At 56.1% G+C, this 18,901-nt stretch overlaps 1 protein-coding gene across 1 annotated transcript; it reads right to left on the reverse strand.

Moving 5' to 3' along the window:
• Positions 1-2,920: 2,920 nt before the first annotated feature.
• PRPF31 (pre-mRNA processing factor 31) lies at positions 2,921-18,900 on the reverse strand. Its single transcript, XM_046682421.1, has 14 exons — positions 18,814-18,900; positions 16,342-16,526; positions 16,175-16,235; positions 13,680-13,763; positions 12,957-13,054; positions 11,901-12,007; positions 10,694-10,863; positions 8,488-8,645; positions 7,153-7,242; positions 5,344-5,471; positions 5,183-5,255; positions 4,659-4,787; positions 4,471-4,569; positions 2,921-3,309 (listed from the first exon to the last, which is right to left on the reverse strand). Exons 2-14 carry the CDS (start codon positions 16,516-16,518, stop codon positions 3,184-3,186), a joined length of 1,500 nt encoding a protein of 499 aa, XP_046538377.1. The 5' UTR covers positions 16,519-16,526; positions 18,814-18,900; the 3' UTR covers positions 2,921-3,183.
• Position 18,901: the final 1 nt, after the last annotated feature.

Here is an 18,901-nt window from a genome sequence, read left to right on the forward strand (position 1 = left end):
TTCATCCCAGGTCGTCCAATAGCGTAACGAGTGGGTGGCACCCGCTCCTAAAGCGTGTGAAACGGAGCAGCACGCAGGTTTGGGACGTGCGCGCATCCTTCCGCATCCCTTGTGTCCAGGCCAGGCACGCCAGGCCGTCTCTCACATGCATCGTCTTCAAGTGCCTGTGTGTGGCATATATCTGAGGCTCAGTATTTGCTTAAGGAGGGAAGGAAGTAGGAGAAAGTGCCCCAAGTCACTGGCACCACGCATAACCCAGTTGATTGGGAAGCACCATGGAGGCATGGAATTTTTGTCCTGTCTGACTGGTTACCGTGATCGTGGGATAGTAACTCTCCTCTGCACCTCTGTTTCCTCGATGTTGTGAGGACGCTGCACAAGGTACAGATGAGATTCTCTCTCCCCCTCTCCGTTCATTCAGATTTACTTTTGCACGTCTACCATCATTTTCGTAATCATTCAAATCTCCCTCTCCGGATTTTGCATCCTCAGGAAGCACTGTTACCATTTGCTGAATGGATGCCGGAATGACTTGTGGTTAAGATTGCTAGGCATTGGTGCTTTCATGAACCGTGAGGCATTTGCCCAGGGTCACAAGGTCAAGATGGGAAGCCAGATCTGCCTATCTCCTCTAGGTGGAGGAAAGTCAGATAAATTCCAGGGAGATAACCGTGAGAACTGCATCGGAATCGCCCCAGGCGAGGGAGGGAAGAATGCTTGTAAAAGGGCAATGTTCTCAGGTCCTGAGAGAGCAGCATGTAGCCTAGGGGTCTGCACTTGCACAGACTTCCAGGGTGACCCCTGTGCTCATTAGAGTTTAAGAGTTATTGATCTAGAGCCTTCCTACTCAAGGTGTGGTCCCTGGATGGGGCAGTGCCTCTTAGACTTCTCAGGAATCACTTGGGGATTTGTTGAAATGCAGATTCTGATCCAGGAGCTCTCAGATTCTGCTTGCTAACAAGCTCCCAGGTGGTGCTGATGGTCCACAGTTTGCACTGTGATCAGCAAGGTTCTCAAACTTGGCTGCACATTAAGAATCACCTGGCAGATCCTGGGTGCGGACATGGCACTGCTTGGCACGCCATGCTGTGGTAGGCATCCCACATATAAAGAGGAAGATGGGCACGGATGTTAGCTCAGGGCCAGTCTTCCTCAGAAAAAGAGGAAGATTGGCAGCACATGTCAGCTCAGGGCTAATCTTCCTCAAAAAAAAAAAGAAAGAAAGAAAATCACCTGGGGGGCTTTAAAAACATCCAGATACTCAGGACTTACCCTAGACCAATGAAATCAGAATTTCCAGGGATGGGAATCAGACCTCAGGAATTTTTCAGTCCTGAGATGATTCCAACATGCAGCTAATCTGATACAGAGTTTTCTAGAGCAGTGGCTCTCAAAGCGTTGTCCCTGAATCTGCAGCATACACATCACCGGGGAGCTTGTTAGAAATGCACATTTCTGAGCCCGGCCATAGACCAATTGAGTAAGAAACTCTGGGCCCTGCAACCTGTTTTAACAAGGCTTCCAGGTAATTCTGAGGCATCTTAAACTATGAGGGTCTCCGTTCTAAGAGGGTGCAGGGCTGCAGGCCAGGTGATGCAGATTCTTCCGAGGTCCCCCCTCCCCCATAGATTCACTCTGGCCAGGGGAGATGGGGATTCTGAAGCGCTGTGGACAGATGGTCCTTCCCGGGACACCCATAAGCAGCGACCAGCAAAGGCTGTCACTTTTAAACAGGGCTGATCTAAAGGCTCAGGGATAAACTTGGGGAAAGAGTTACATGACTTGGGGTAACTGGGCCGTCAAAAGGAATCTCCCAGGTGCGCAGACTGTTTGACGTGAGGGAGACAGACTCAGCTGCTGAGGTCAAGACAGGGCCCGGGGCTGAGGGAGGGACTGGGCCCCAGAGACACACATGGAGCCATGGCACCCCGAGTGCTGACAAGGGGAGGCCCAGAGAGAGGAACAGACAGAGGGAGAGCTCAGGTGGGACCCAGTGAGCCAGAGAGAGACCCAAGGAGAGAGCTTGAGCTGGAGGGAGTGGGAGCGGGGCAGAGACAGGAGGCAGTGCCCTCCCACAGGGCGGGTTCTTTTCTGTGCACCTGCCTCCTGAGTAACTAAGAGAAGCAGTGACCACGCAGCTAAGTGACCTGGGCTTCCTCCTTGGTGTCACTGTGAAGCCCAGCTCTGAGCAGAGTAGATGGGCCCCTGGCGGCACTCTTCCTCAGTTAGCCCCTGTAGGGTAACCAGGGTCTCGTGTTATGAGCTGGGGCTGTGCACGCTGTTCCCCTGCAGATGGCCTCTCCCCCAGCTGTCTGCGGGCCACATGCGCCTCAGCCTGCACCTCTCAGCCACAGGGAAGGAGGCCCTGGCTGAGCCCCACTTCCAGGACAGACCGGGGCCTCCTCTCGCTAACCTGGCAGGATCTTTTACAGCAACGAGTCCCCACCAGGGCAGGGAGCCCGTCACCTCCGACCCAGTCGGGGCTCGGCACGCCAGGGGGAATAGGGGCACAGAGCAAACACTGGATAGCAGTAATGACAGTGCCCAGTCCCCGGCCCTGATCGTGAGCCCCATGCTAGGTGCCTCCTGGGCATCTTTCACATCCTCACAGGCACCTCGTGGTCTAAGTTTGGAGGCTTGGGAAGGGGAGGCCACGCACCTAGGAAGCCACGACCACTCAGGCATCAGCTGCGTGGCAGGCCGGGCTTTCAGCAGCCACATCGCTTGGGTGTCAACGACTGCTGTTCTCCGAGGGGCCTGGAGACGGAGAGGGCTCTTCTCTTCCTGGGGTCCCGTGATGAGGGAGTGACAGGGTCCCCCGGATACCACCTGGAAGGGGAGCACAAACTCTGTCCCCCAAACCTGGTAGCTCTCGTCCTCTAGTCACCCGGGTATTTGACAATCACTCCCCAAGGACAGATACTGATAGTGTGCTTTTAATTACGCTTTTTCCAAAACTATCTCCTTTCCCAGTTAAAATAAAAAAGATGAGGTGTGAAGAAGACGCACTGCCCCTTGAAGGAGGTGGCGACCTTGGTGCTAGGGGGCCGGGCCTCCTCCCGTGCCTCCTGGACAGTCCTGGCTCTGGGCCGACGGCAGGGTGGCTCTCCGTGCTGGAACCTCCCAGCCCTGACCTGGCCCCTTCAGAATGGCAGGGCCTCGTGGCTGCCCAGCTTGTGGTCCTCAGGTGGACATGATGCCGCTCTTCTCGCCCTTGACCTTGAGGAACTCGGCCATGCTGGAGAAATACTTCTGGTTGGCCTCGGCCACCTTCTTCTCGGCTGCTTGTGGGTTCACAATCTCCAGGCCCTGGGCAGATGAGGGAGACAGGATGACGGGGTGGGGAGATGGCCTGGCCCCTAATAACAGCCCCCCTGCCCCAGTAAGAGAAGCCTGAAATGTCAGGGCCCCACAGGCCCTTCTCAATGGTCCTCAGGCTCTAGGTGGACAAGAATACAGGTTTCTAGTCCCCAAATCTCCCCAACGTTGGGAAATTCTGACTCAGTAGGCCCGGAGGCAGGGTGGAGGGGAGGACCTGGGCATCAGAATTTGTAACAAGTTCTCCACCAACATTTGAGAACAGCTGATTCCATTCGGTTTCTGAATAAAGAAACTGAGTCCTTGTGGTATCAACAAATCACACCAACCCCACTGATGACAATGACCAGCTCTGGGAGCCAGCACATGGCCAGCCCTGTTCAAAATATCTTAAATTTGGTAATTCTCATCTCCTCGCAGAGGCCTTCCCTGGTGGCTCTCTATCTCCCTTCCTTCCTCCCCGGCACTTTCCACCTCCCAGCACACTGTGTATCTCACTTATTTATCCGTCCCCTGCCGCCCCATGAGCCCCATGAGGACGAGACTTACTGTCTCGTTTGCGGCTTTAGCCCCAACGCCTACAACAGTGCTCAGCACTCAGCAGGTGCTCAGGAGACACTTGCTGATGGAACGGAATGAGCTCAATTATTCCTCACGATACCACAGGACACGCTCACCCTGTTTTGTGGGTGAGTAAACGGAGGCACGGACAGATGCAGTGACTCATCCTCGCTCGATCCCGTGCCTCAGTGGCCGGGCTGGGATGAACTATGAACTTTCTTGCATGGGGTCAGAGGTTGCCCCAACCACACCCCCATTTGGAAGGAGAGGAACCGGAGCCTCAGAGAGGGGTTGAGCCTGCTCAAGGTCATGGAGAGGAACTGGTCTCCTGAATTCTACAGCCAGCCCGTGCTCGCGGCTACGACTGTTTCCCACCTGTCCCTGTTAACTTCACTGGGTGCCAGGGACCACACTATGCTCTCTAGGTGCTTCACCAGGGCACCGTCTGAGACAGCCGTGTGAGGGCTCTATCGTGCACCTGTTTCACAGGCGAAGCAGCCGAAGCCCAGGGAGGGCAGGGGCTTCCCCAGGGCCACTCAGAGGGCTGGGAGCAGAGCCCCCTGACTGCAGTGGCAGGGGCTGGGCAGGTACCTGGAGCGGGGTGAAGGCCACGCTGGAGGCGGTCCCTGAGGAGCGGTCGCGGATGGTGGACTTCCCGCCGTACACCACGCTCTGCTTCTGCAGGGTCCGCTGTGGGGCGGGGAGAGGAGATCCAGGCTGCGAGCTGGGCTCTGTCACCAGCGTGCACCCCTCCTGGCCCACCCAGGCCCGGCCCGTACCTGCAGTGTCTTGGAGATCCTGGCTTTGGTGGCCTCGTTCACCTGCGTCTGCCGCACACGCCCGCTGCCCGACTTGCCCAGGTGGCCCAGGCTGAAGCCCAGGTCCTCCTGGTAGGCATCCTCCTCGATCTGGTGGGATGGGAAGATGTCCTGGGGTTAGCCACCCCCTTGATCAGCTAGAAGCCCAGGACTAGTAGGATGCTGTTCGGATAATGAGACTGGCAGGGTGAGGCCCGGGGAGCGCAGGATGGCAGGGCAGAATGTAGGAAGAGGAGCGGGGAAGGGCGAGGCAGGGAGGCCTGCAGGGGACTGATCCTGACCCGCCTTTGGTGCCCAGACAAGGACCCCGGGCACTAAGTGTTGGGTAGACCCTTTTGGGGCTGGCTGGATGGGGAGGGGTGAGACTGGAGGCCAGGAGACCAAGGAGGAGGCTGGAGAGGAAGGAAGCAGCAGGGGACAGAGGGGCAGGGCCTGGTGAGGAAGAGGAGCCCCAAGCTTCCACAGCCCGGGGATCGGGGGCTGACCTCTCCGAAGCTCATGCGGTTGGCCTGCTTCCGAATCTCCGTCAGCCCCAGCCGCTCCTTCATCTTGCGGTACCTGGGGACAGGGGCACCCGGGAGTCAGCTGGGAGGATGTGAGCCTCCTCCCCTCCCTTCTCGCCCCTGCTGGTCCCCAAGGGCCCCACCTGCGGCCGCCTCGCTTCTTGCGCTGCCCGTCGAGGGGGGCCGGCAGCGGCTTCACCTGCTTCACAGGCGGCGGTTCCTGCCACTTGTCGAACTTGCGCTCAATCTCATCCTTCAGTTCGTAGCCCACCTGGGCGGGGGGTGGGGGAAGGTGCTGAAGCTGCTCCCGTGGGCAGCAGACATGGGCCCCGCCTGTCTGTCCGTCTGTCCTTCCATCTGCATGAGCGGAGCTCCCGCCCTGGGGCTCACTCCTTCCTCCTGGGGCCTCCCCTGCACCTGGGCCCCGAGGATCTTGTCCGCTCTCAGCTCTCCGGGTTTAAGGTCCACCTGCGACCTGATGACCCCCAGACTCGTATCTCAGGCTCAGACTCTCCTCTGAACACTGCGCCCCACAGACAACCGTCTCCTTTACATGGCTGTGAAGAGCCCTCAGGTGAGCAGGGCAGCCAGAACTGCTCCCCCTCCTTCTGCCCTAGCTCTCCACAGGTCAGTGACTGGGGCGGCCGGGAGTCAGTCAGCCTCAATTCTGTTGTTTCTCTCACCCTGCAAAACCCACTGGGCTCTGCCTTCAGGCAAGACCCCAAATCAGCCCCCATCTCAGAACCTTTGCTGAAGCCAAGTTCTCCCCACAGCACAGAAGGCTCTACATGATCTTCCCGGGTCCCACCAGCCTCCTCTCTCTGGGCTTGCCACACTTTGGCCCCAGGGCCTTTGCACTGACTGTTCCTGCTCCCTGGACACTCTTCCCCTGGGAACCCATGTGACTCGCTAACTTTACTGAGGTCTACATTAAACCTTCACCTCCTGGGAGAAGCCCTCCCTGAGGTTAACCTCCCTTGCCACTCATGCCCTTCACTTTTCTTCTTAGCATCTATTTACTCAGTACTGCTGAACACACTACAGATTACCTGCTGTTGTCCCCTCGCCCCATCTCCAACTAGAATGTAAATGCCACAGAGGCAGGGCTTTCGTCTGTGCTGTTCACTGCTGTACCCCCAGCATCGAGACCAGGGTCAAAGAGAGTGAGAAGGGGCAGAGAAACTGAACCCCTGAACACTGTGCCAGGCTGGGTGCTTGAACACCACCACACAGGACAGAAAACATATCTACTGTCACGGAACAGGTCCGCCAAGGAAGACAGAGATTAACTGAATGTTACTTGAATGAAAACAAGGGCTGGCAGAGGGGACAGATTGAAGTACAGCAGGCAAGTCCGAATCTCTGGTCTTTGTGAATATGTCACCGTTTGTCACATGACAAAAGTGACTCTGCAGATGTGATCAGGTTAAGGACCTTGAGATGGGGCGGGTATCTTAGATTATCAGTGTGGGCCCAGTGTCCTAGCCAGGTCCTTCAAAGAGTCAGAGAAGGAGATGTGAAGACAGGAGCGGAGTCAGAGAGAGATGGGAGATGCTATGCTGCTGGCTTGGAAGATGGAGGAAGGGGCCACAACCAGGCACCTCTAGAAGCTGGAAGAGGCACAGGCATGGATCCTCCCCTGGAGTCTCCAGAAGGAACGAACTCAGCCAACACTGACTTAACCCAGTAAAACCCCTGTGGACTTCTGACCTACAGGACTGTAAGATGACAAACTCTGGCTGCTTTAAGACACTAGGTGTGTGGTAATTTGCTAAAGCAGCAGCGACAGGACACTGGTATAGCAGGGGAGAGGGAAGCTGGCCTCGCTGGGACCCAGAGACAGACACAGGGCTGTCTGTTAAGGCACGGCTCCTGTGCGGTGGGTCCCCGATGACAGCTCTCCCCCAGACAGACCACAGACCCACATGGACAGACGCCCACCCGCCCCTCACCTTCCCCTCCGTGCTCTCGTGGAAACTGTCCACGCGGGCTGCCAGCGTGCACTTGGCAGCCACCAGCCGGGCCGCTTTCCGCCGGAGATCCTGCAGCAACGGAAAGGGAGCGGGGTCAATGAGATCACTGAGAGTTTCTGAAACTCCAGCCCCCACGGTCTCCACTTCTGCCCGCCAGCATCTCCGCGTTCGTGCTGTGCGTCCCTAGGATGATGCAGTCTAGCAGTGAATTATCATCAATGTGTTCTGTCAACCTACTTTCCAAACACTTAAACTGGTTTGCCTAGACAACTTAATTGTACTACAGATGAAAGATCATCAAACACTAAAAATAAGTATGTTATTATTAAAATAGAAAATATCCGTGTGTGTGACTGAAAACCATGTTATATGCCCTGAAAGGAAGGTGGTCCGTGTCCTGGGAAAGACCAAAAAGGTACATGTAAAACCCACGGCCACAGGTCTCAACTCACAATAATAATGATAATAAAGTGAGCAGTGGCTGCATGTAGTGAAGAATTTAACCTTGCCCTGAGAGGTCTAACCTTGGCCCTCGGCCCCTGGGTGGGGACCTTTGGTGGCCTGGGGGCCAGACAGTAACCGTGTGATGTCAGGTGGGCTCTTTGGGTTATGGGCTCTGTCGGCCACCCAGGCAACCCCGTCATGTCCATGTAACTGAGCCCCAGCAAAGACTGAACAGTGAGGCCTGGCTGGTGATTCCCTGTGCGCTGTCACATGTGCACGGCTGGAGAGTAACGTGTCCTGACTCCACGGGGACGGGACGACTGGAAGCTCCGTTTGGTATTTCTGGACCCCGCCCCTCGCACTTGCTCCCTCTGCTGATGTTATTGGGTCCTCTCGCTGTGACAAACCATCGCCCTGAGACGATCAGCTCTCAGTGAGTTCCATGAAACCTTCCAGCAGGTCACTACCCCCGAGGGTGACTTTGGGAACCCCCGGCCTTACACTGCTCCTCGGGCGTGAGGCCTGATTTGAAGGGCTTCACGTGGATGAGTTCTGTTCTCCCCGCATTACAGACGGGCAGGTGGAGGCACAGGGCTCGCGCCTCTTGCCTGAGGTTGCCCAACTGGCAAGTGGTGCTGCCGGAACCCGACCCCAGCACCTGCTCCAGCATCTTTGTTCTTCCGCCCCGTGCCACCACGTCCTCCGGGTTCCTGACCACACCGTCAGCTGTGACTGATGGAACGAGGAGTGGGGGGCCACCTGCTCAGGCTCACACAGCCCCTTGAGACAAGGCTATTTCCAATCAGCAGAAGGCTCCGTCCTTGGGGAGCTGGGGGCCAAAGGCGATGACGCGGGGTGGAGGGGGCTCACCGGGGGCAGGGACTGCACGATGTCGCTGTGGTAGATGTAGCCGGTGTGGGGCAGCACGGAGGTGGACGAGAAGCCGGACAGCGTCTTGCGCTGGGCCCCGAGCAGCATGATGTTGCAGGCGGGCATCTTGGAGAGGTTGGTCAGGCCACCGGCCACCCCTGCGGCAGGAGGGAGGGAGAGGGAGGCAGGAGGTCAGAAGAAACACGGGGCGTTTGGGGGCTCACCGTGTGCTGCACACCTTTACATGAGTTTCCAGCTGGATCCCTGAGGTGGCCCTGCCAGGTTGGGCCGTGTGTCATCTCAGAGGGGAACCGGGAGGAGGCTCAGAGAAGTGAAGCAACTTGCTTGAGGGTGCACAGTGAGCAAGTGGCCCAACAGAAACCTGACCGCAGAGTCTGCAAAGCTGCACGGCTCCTGCCCTGGGGATTGCGACCTGAATGTTTTAGAACAGCTTTCACCTCACCAGGGGTACCCTGACAACAGGGCCTGGCTGTGAACACCTCCGGGTTCCCACGAGCCTGTCTACAGGCACGGGGGAGAGGAAGAGGAGCTGCGGGTGAATACTCCCACCTCTGATGGGGTCTGCTGGGTGCTAAGCCCCGTGCTTGGTGTTTGTAAGGACTACACCGTCTCATCAGACCAACGAATCCTTAAAACAAGCTTCCAGCACCACAGATGTCATAAGCAGTGAGGGAGCAGAGAAACGGCCCCGCGTAGATGTTCACCATCAGCCCAAAACCCGCGCCTACAGCGGCTTACAGAGCCAGAGACTTGGCAGGTACAATTAAACTAAAGATCTCAAAGTGGGGAGATTATCCTGGAGGATCCAGGCAGGCTCAGTTAACCACGAGTCCTCAAAAGTGGAAGAAAAAGGCAGAGTCAGAGTGATGTGAGAAAGGAGACTTTAAAGACTGATGACAGGGACACAAGCCAAGGGATGCAGGCGGCCTCCAGAAGCTGGAAGAGCCACAGGAACAGATTCCTCCCTAGACCTCCAAAATGGAACGCAGGCCTGTCCACACTTGATTTTAGTCCAGTGAGGCCCACGGCGGGCTTCTGATCCGCAGAACCATACAATCCTAAATTGCGTTCTTTAGGTTACTTGGTTTGTGGTCATTTGTTAACAGCAGCTGTAGGAAACTAGCACATCCCCCAATCACCACTGGGGAAACTGAGGCACATGAAGTCACTTGCCCAAGGATGTAGGGTCAACGAAGGGAGGAAGCAGGATCCACACCCCAGTTTTTCCTGCCCTGAAACCACTGCCTCTTTCTCCCCTTCCCCCAAGGCTGTGTTATGGGCTGAAGTGTGTCCCCCGAACTTCTTATGTTGGAGTCCTAACACCCCTGTACCTCAGAATATGACAGTAGCTGGACACAAGGTCTTTAAAGAGGTGATTAAGATAAAACGACATCATAGGATAGGCCCTGGTCCATCTGACTGATGGCCTTATAAGAGGGGATTAGAATGCAGATGGAAGAGCATGTGAAGACACAGGGAAGACACCCACACGCAAGCCGGGAGGGAGGCCTCAGAAGGAACCAACCCCGCCAACACCTTGATCTTGGACTTCCAGCCTCCAGGGCTGAGAGAATAAAGCTCGGTTGTTGAAGCCCCCAGTCCCTGGTAATTTGTTACAACGGCCCTAGCCAACCAACACAGCTGCTTTACCAAACTCCCCCGGAAGCGTCTGTCCACTTCCAGGGGAGGGGCCAGGAGCCCAAGGGGGTGCTCTGGGGACCCACCCTTTCGTCCTAACACACTGCCAGGACTAGCACCCTGTCTTCGGAGAACACTGAGGCTCAGAGAACCAATTTTACTATTGCCAGGCAGCCCGCGGGTCCGTGGCAGAGCTGGGAGCTGCCGGGACACGCTGCCTGAGGAGCACCGGCCTCCCGGCCTCTCTGTGGGCCCCGCTACCTCTTTCCTTTACAGCCTGTCTGGCCTCAGCTCTGCTGGCGCTCAGGGGCTGAACAGGTCAAGGCCATCATCCTTTCTCGGAGTCTGTGGAAAAAGCAGGCTGGCCAACCTGTGATCTCCAGGAGATTTGACCAGGAGAGTGCGAGGGGGACATGGTGCTTGGGCTCCGGGGCCAAATCCTGTCTTACAGAAAGGAGATGTGACTCCCCAAGGTCGCATGGCCCATCTGCAGACCGTGGACCATCACTGCCCGGAATGCCCCTCTGCCCTGGTCCTGGGGCCTCACCCATGATCTTGGCGGCCGTGGACGCTCCGATGATGATGGAGAGGTTGGGTGCGATGAAGGACATCCGAGACTCCACGTACTCGTAGATGCGGTGCTTGGAGGCGTTCAGCTCCAGCGCCATGTCGCAGGCCTCCTCCAGCCGCTCCAGCTCCTCCTCCGACAGCTGCTGGCTGCAGGGGTGGGGACGCAGCTGGGACGATGCTGGCCCCTCCTGGGGATCCTGTCTGACTGGCGTGGGAGCCCCCGTGTTCCCAGCTGTGTGTGCACATGCATGTACGTGTGTGCAACTTCAAGACAACCACAAGTCCTGAGGCCTGGAAGCAAGGGCAGCTGGGAATCGTAGTTCTCAGGCAGCGCCACCTTCATCGGCCTGGCGGGGGCCTTGTCCTGCCTACTCTGGTCTCCGGGTGTCATCAGGGCCTTCACACCTCTTTCCTCTTCCTGAAATGCTCTCCCGAGTCCCCTGTGGCGGCTCCTCCTCAGCCTTCAGGTCTCAGCCTTGCCGGCCCCAATGGCTCCCCTCAGAGGCTGAGTCGTCACCTCCTCCTGGAAGCCACCCTGATCTGCTCCAGGTGGGTGCCCCTCCTCCTGCCCCACGCTACTCGGCACTCCCTACGCATCCTGACACTCGGCCTCTGACCCGTGTATGCACCTGCTTCCCCCCAGACAGGAGCTCGAGCAGAGCAGGGCCACCTCTGCTTTGCTAGGTTCTGTAAGCCCCGTCCTCAGAACAGCGCCCGCTGCTCCGTCAGTGTTTGTTCAACGAACAGGAAGCCGGCCCCCGGGAGGTCCCCATCCCACAGGACTCCGCTCTGGGCTTTAAAGATGTCTCCTTCTCTTAGGCATGGCACAGGAGCCAGAGGGGTGCAGGGAGACCGAGGGAGCTAAACAAAGCCCCTGCCTTCACAGATGCTTTCATTCTAGCCAGGGGACGACACACCAGAGACAAACACCTCTAATCACGGGCTCGCCCTCTGCCTCAGCCTTCAAGACTACAGGCTACTGGTCGGGGAAGGCTGCTTCCTGACTGGGGATGCCCGAGTCCAGTATGGTGCCTGGCTCGCAGGAAGTGCTGATCAAACGTGTGGAATTGAAATGAACTGTCTGCCTTAGGCTGACATCTGTGCCACTGGGACCCCAAGATCATCGTCTGCTGTTAGTTGGGCCTGAGGTGGACCACAGCGCCCTCTCCCTGCTATGTACGCACCCCTGGGTGGTGGAGGCGGTGACACTAACGACCATGATGGTGGCGTTGGTCAGAATCTGCTGCAGGTTCTCATTGTTCTTGCACTTGTCCAGGCTGTTGCCCAGCTCCTGCGGGTAAGAAGGCAAGAGCGGGCAGGCAGAGGCTCAGGAAGGCTCTGGACTCTCTCTCGCTCCTGCACCCACTCAGGGCTCTTCTGGGGACACTGGTCTGTACAAAGTGGTCACTTTGAATGTCACTGCTCAAAGGGTCAGCCCCGCCTGCCTGTGGTGGCTGATCTGGAAACAGACCCAAGCGAATGGCCAGCCACAGAGGACCCACTGCCTCGACAGGCCTGCTGACCACACGGACATCCCCTGCTGCCTCCTTACCTTCTCCTGGAGTCACACGGGAGCCTCCTTGCTGATGTCCCACCTTCACTTGCGCTTGACCCCCACCCCCCCCCCCGGGCTTTCCCATAAGACCCAGAGCCTTAGAGGTCAGATGTGAGCGACCCCTCGGCTCCTCTCCTCACTCCCCTTCTCATTCCTTGAAGGCACCAGGGCTCATTACCACCTGGGGAGTCTTGGCATTTAGGATTCTTCCCCCAAATCTCTGTGTGGCTGCCCCTCTGTCAGCCTTCAAATCAGCTCAGACACCAGCTGCTCCAACCACCACCGGAGGAGTGCTAGAGGGCATCCCCTCATCTCCCTCTCTTGCTTGCTTGGCCTCAACAAGCTGAGGCCCCTCTCAGGAGACCCAGGTGGGGAAGGAGAGGGAGTGGAGGGTGGGGCGGGAGCCGTGAGGACGTTCTTTCTGGACTCCATCTCTCCCACGCTGGGTAGACCCTTCTCCACTATCTCCAGACCTTGAGAGGCAGCAGAAAGCAGCCGGAGCCTCCAGCTCACTCACTCCAGTTCATTCACCTGCTCGCTGTGCCCACCTGTCTCGAGCCAAAAGCCGAGCAAGGGGAGCCTTTCCCCTTAGCCTGGGGGTCTAACAGCAGGGCCCTGCCCCCCTTCACACGAGCGGCGTGGAGAAGCCTCCGTTCTTCCCGGGCACCCACATGTCTCCACTTGCCTTGACGGTGCGGATGTAATCCAGGGCGTTGGGGACCAGGGACTCCAGCTCGGGGAATCGCTTCGAGTACTTATCCCGGATGAACTTATGGATGATGTCTGAGGAGAACAGAGACGGGAGTGTCTGATGAGGGGCAGGCAGAGTCTTGCCCCAGCAGCCGTTTCCCCTCTTCCTTTAGTAACCAACCCACCGAGCTTTAGCTGGGTGCACGGACACCCAGCATGAGGGCTCCGTTTCCTGGCTGCCCTTATTCCTGGATGAGGCCACATGAGTTGGTTCTGGTCTACAGGATGTGAGCTGAGGTGACATGTGCAACTCTCACGTCACCCCCTTGAAGAGAACTGTGCCCTCCTCTTCTCTCCCCCGTTTTGCTGGTGGGGATGTGGAGGTGATGGCTGGTGGTGGGCAGTCACCTTGCACCATGAAACAGGCGGCAGATCAACAAGACAGAAAGAGCCTGGGCACCAGAGACTGCTACACCAGGCCTGGACCCTCATCCAGGCTTTCACACGAGAGGAAAATACACTCCTTTCTTATTTAAGCCACTCTGTTACAGCAGCTGAACGTGGATTCAAACTAATATAAACGGCTTGGGGGCAGGACCCTGGGAAAGGACAGTGGAGAAGGCAGCCCAGGATCCTGCCTGTCCCTCCCTTGGGGATGGGAGGAGGGTGTGAAGGACACCAGGCAGGGTCATCTCTGCTTGCCCTTCCCAGCACTCACTCAGCTCGTTCTCGATCTCCACAGTTAGGTTGTTGGCATCCACAATGACACGGTATTCAGGGGCCGCCTCCACTGGTCCCATCACTGTGCAGGTAAGAAACAGCCTGGTGTGAGTGTGGCTAAGCACCCTCCCCACTGACCCCACACCGTCCCAAGCCCCAGAGCTGGGGGAGGCTGGGGAGGTGCCTGGAGGGGAGCAGGAGGAGGGGCTGAAGAATCAGCAAGAGGAGGGGTTTATGTCTGCAAACTTCCTGCCTCTCCCCTTCCAGGCTGGCCTCCAGGCCAGTCTAGACTTGACCCCATCTCTCCCTGGAACTAAACCCTCCCGGGGCTCCCACATCCCTAAGGCTAATGGCCAAGCTCCCCTGACTTAGGATGGAAGACCTCCCAGAAGCCCCGTGAGGACAAGTACTGTGCCTGTTTCCCACGACTGCACCCTTGGTGCCCATAATGGCACCCGGCACGTGGGAGTTGCTCCATGGATATTGGCTGACTCGCCAAATCCAGTCTGGTCTCCCCACCTTCCCAGCCCCATCCTCCCACCACCACGCCCTTGTCTTATTACATTACAGCCATGAAAGACTGATTACAGTGCCCTGAACACTCAGGGCTGCTTCACTGCTCTCGGCCTTTGCACATGCTGTCCCCTTTTCCTGGTGCGTCCCTTTCTACATTTGTTTCTGGAAAACTCCTCTTCAGGCTTTAACAGTAATAATAATCACAACAGTGATGATGATGGTATTTTCACATGCAGTAGTCGCCAAGGCTGACACACAGAGGACTTACCATGCATCAGACACTGGTCCAAGTGCCCTACGGGTATTAACTTATTTATTTATTTTCTTTTTAAAGATTTTATTTTTTCCTTTTTCTCCCCAAAGCCCCCCCGGTACATAGTTGTATATTCTTCGTTGTGGGTCCTTCTAGTTGTGGTATGTGGGACGCCGCCTCAGCGTGGTTTGATGAGCAGTGCCATGTCCGCGCCCAGGATTCGAACCAACAAAACACTGGGCCGCCTGCAGCGGAGCGCGCGAACTTAACCACTCGGCCACAGGGCCAGCCCCGGGTATTAACTTATTTTATCCACATCACCCAGCGAGGTGGGTGTTAAATTAGACCAATTTTGCAGAGAAAGACATGAAAGGATATGGCTTGATGTCGCAGAGGCAGCACATGGCAGACCTAAGATGTGATGCCAGAGCCCATGTTCTTAACCCTGATGCTCAGATGCCTCTATGTCCTCAAGACTCAGATGGCACCTGAGTCCTCCCCCACCTCTCAGGAGGGACAGATGTCTCCTCTGTGCCTCGGGCACTCCTGCCGTGTCCATCAGACACAATTGACATCCAGTTCTGAGACATTTTGTGTCCACCCTCCCCACTAGACACTGGGTGGATTGGGTCTGACTCAGTCCCTGAGCCCAGCCTGACATCAGGAAATGTCACTTTTATGGCTCCCCACGGCACTCTCCTCAGCCTGACATTCGAAACCCTGCCAGATCTGGCACCTTCTTCGGCCTCCCTGTCACTCGGGATGCTCGAGGCTTTGCACAGGCAGCTCTCTTTCCCTGGGCACATGCCCCCCTATTCTCAGCCTGGTGTGTGTATTCATGCTTCAAGCTCCAGTTCAGGTATAAGTGCTTCCCTGACGCCTGAGGCAGGGTTGGCAGGCCCTCCTGCAGCTCCAGAGTGTCCTGAGCTCCCTCCATCCCAGGGGCACCACCCGCCAATAACTGTCTGGGACCTTGCCTGTTGGCTTCGCCACACCCTCTGCATTCTGAGAGCAGGGACCACGGCTGAGCCCACAAGGGCCTGGCCCCCAGGGTGCCTCAAGAACACTTTAAAGAAGGAAGGAAGGAGTGCGGCTCCCTGACACTGCTCTGACCACCCCACTCCTGTGCCTGACAGCTCCCGTGGCTTCCTGCTGCGGACAACTGCATCTGAGAGCCCAGCCTTAACAGGATCATCCTCTTGGAGGTGAACATTCTAGAGATAACCCAGAGCTCCCCACAGTTGGAAGTGAGAAGAAACCTCAGGTGAGGCTTTAGTAATTGTGTGTTTTTATGGTTACTTTCTATGCAGCAAACGATATCAGCTTTCCATTCACAGCAGCGACAACTTTCCTTCTTAGGTAAATTGAAGGAAAAAAGCACATTGATTCAAAGAAAACGTGAACTAAGTAATAAGACAAGTGGTTTACAGACGTGGCAAAACCCCTGGAACTGGTCACGTGACTCACTGCCGTTTGGGACGCTGTGAGACAAGTCCCATCACAATTAGTGAGGGCTCAGCACGGAGCAAGAACTCAAGGAGTGTCGGCTTTATAATGCAATGTCATTTTAGCCGGAGAAGGGGACTGGGTTGGGATGGAAGAGGAGAAGCTCTGGAAAAGGCTGAGAGACAGACCCAACTTCCAAGGCTGCAGCAGCAAAGAGCCCAGGGGCCTGGCCGGAGAAGAGCGGGGCAGGCGAGGGCGCGTGGGAGGGGAGAAGGTACCTTCCGAGGCTTTGGCTTGCTTGCTGATATACTCCTCGATCTTCATCATGATCTCAGCAAACTGTTCGGGAAGGACAGGGGAGTGAGAACCCAGCACTCTTCAGAAAGAAGAGCCATTTCTTCTTCTCATCGCCCCTCCTGGGGGCTCCCATTGACAACCCGCTCACCATCTTGCTGTCCCATAGCTTGGCAATGCTCTTGACCGAATCCCCGGAAAGATCCAGCTGCGTCTCCTCCTGCACATCCTCGATCGCCGGCTCCTCTTCTTCTTCGCCATAGCTTCCTCCTTCCTCCTCTTCTGCCGCCTCCTCAAGGTCAGCCAGGAGCTCGTCTGCCAGAGACATCCCGAGGCCTGTGGGGAGGGAGAGCAGGGTTCCCCCTCAGTACCGGGAGGGGTTTCTCCCCCGGGAGGCCCCGGTCCTCCCTGATCAACCCTACAGGGCGTGCAGGCTCCTTAAGGACAGCTATTGTCATTTGATTTCTTCTCCACCTCCTAACTGTGCCTGGCACACAATAGGTGCTCAATAAAAACCTCCTGAGTGAATCCATGAAGAAACCTCCCAGAAGCAGATGGTCTCCAGGCGTCACTCACATCACCTACCTTTCTCACACCCACTTCACTGGACAAGAAACAGCACGCGCCTCTTGCCACCACCTTGCTAAGACTTAAAAGATATACCCTCCCCTTGATGAGATGTGACCTCTCCTCACATCCCTTTTTTTCTCTGTAACAGAGGCCCCTCCTCCCTAGTTGTTGGGCCCCAAATGGGTGAGAGACATCCTAAAATACTGATCTCCACAGCCATCAGGGCAACCAGGCGGGGCCTAAGTCTTGGGCCCCAAGCCAATCACCTCTGGCCACGAGCAGCCTCCTCATCTACCCCAGGGGTTGTACAAATATTAGCATCTTCTGGGAGACCCGTGGAGTGGCAAAGGCTGGGAAGCACAACTCAACAGGGTACAAGCCCCACCACGCCATCCCCTCACTGCTTTTTTTTTTTTAAATAAGAAACTTCTCCCTTTTCCTGTTTCTGTTCCTCTCCCCATAAAACAAATCCCCTTTCTCATTCCTTTCCCTTCCATACCACGCTCCTCTAATGTATAAAAACAGAGGCTGCCTCCAGAGGCTAAGGGGGTGACATAACCAAGTGAGGCACGGCTGGTCAGCAGGGAGGAGCGGAGCCTGGAGAACTCGTGAATCAGGCCCAATGGAAAGGAGTAGCCAGTGCCCGGCTTCAGACTCGCCTTGCCAGAGGGAATGTGGGCTCCACGTTACCAGGTTTTCTCAATTTTTTCAAGAGAAGTAAGAAATTCAGAATTTTTATGTGGAATCTCTTGGTTTGAAAAGTTTCCTTTTTATTATTTAAATGAGCAATTTAAATAACACCCAGAACAAAACAAACCACCACGGCACAGACCAAACCAAACAGATTAAAGGACAGAGTGGGCCCTTGAGCTGCCAGTTTGAGACCCCTGGATGTCCAGTTGTCTCTACGAGATCAATCTCCACTCATATCCTCCTCTCTTCCGAAGATGCAATGTCCCCTTTATATCACACAGCTTTTCCTCATAAATGCACCTACGTTACCTCACACAGATCTTTCTCTAAAACTCTCCTCTTTCTCTGAATAGAGGAACTCTTCCTTTTTCACAGAACATAAATCGCTCCCCATATATAAGACTCCAGTATCTCTTCATACGCTCTCTCTTCAGTTCCCCCACCAAACTATAAGCAAAACTAGGGACCACATCTGTCTGTTCACTGCTATATGCCCACCAGCTAACGGAACATCTAGCACACAGCAGACATTCAAGAAACATTGGGGAAATGAACAATGTTATCTAATACTTACACCCACCACATTATAGTTCCCTTTCTCCAGGTCTCTGAATGTGTTTTTTTTTTCCATCCCTCAGGGTAGCGTCATAAATATGCCTCAGATCATGGATCTTCTCTGACCCCTAGACTAATCCTGCCCCGCTGTTAGACACCTTACGAGCCACTGAGTTTGCCTCAACCCCTAAGATCCTCTACTTTTCTAACATTTTGTTTAATGCCCATCTTCCCCATTAAGCTAAATTTTCTGTAACAACAGGGACCGTGTCCGTTTTGTTCGTTGCTCCCTATCCCCAGCGCGGCCCCTTGGCACGGAGTGGGCACGATGACCTCTCTTGATGCCGGCCAACCTCTCCAGCCGCACCTCCGCCACTCCCCCTTGTCGGCGGCTCCTTCTCACATATCCTTCGCTTGCCAATTGCTTCCCTCCCTCTTTCCTGGCTCCACATCGCCTCAGCCTTCAGGCCTCATCTCATATCGCAGATCCCCGACCCACGCACCCCGCTCCAAACGACACGGGGTGCTCGGTGCACACCCCCGCAGGCCCTGCGTGCACCCGAAGGCGCTTCACGCATTTCTGACTCTTTAGGTAAGTAATTACTTGACTAAGGCACCAGGCGAAGCGCGAAGGGGACAGGGAACAATTTTTGCTCTTGCCATGTCCCCAGAGCCGCGACACGGCAGGAGTATATAAGATCTCTGCGGAGTCAGTCTACGAAAGCCCGCCTTCCTCCCTCCGCACTGCCTCCCCCAGACGCGGGAACCCGGCCTCCAGCCCTTCCCTTGTCTCCATCACACTCACCTCTTCGTTCTTCGCACCACCGTTTCTAAGAAACTAGCTTCCCTGCAGCAGTCGACGCTCACGGATGACGTCTCACGTTCGCGCCGTT

The sequence above is a fragment of the Equus quagga genome, chromosome 13 (assembly GCF_021613505.1).
Source record: "Equus quagga isolate Etosha38 chromosome 13, UCLA_HA_Equagga_1.0, whole genome shotgun sequence".
Lineage (NCBI taxonomy): Eukaryota > Metazoa > Chordata > Mammalia > Perissodactyla > Equidae > Equus > Equus quagga.

Excerpts from the sequence above, each read along its gene's own strand:
- PRPF31 (XM_046682421.1), bottom strand. The coding sequence starts at position 16,518 with ATGTCTCTGGCAGACGAGCTCCTGGCTGACCTTGAGGAGGCGGCAGAA. Across the intron at positions 16,236-16,341 it reads AGCTATGGGACAGCAAGATG|TTTGCTGAGATCATGATGAA; the intron begins GTGAGCGGGTTG and ends CTTCCCGAACAG. Across the intron at positions 4,570-4,658 it reads GGATCTCCAAGACACTGCAG|CGGACCCTGCAGAAGCAGAG; the intron begins GTACGGGCCGGG and ends CCCGCCCCACAG.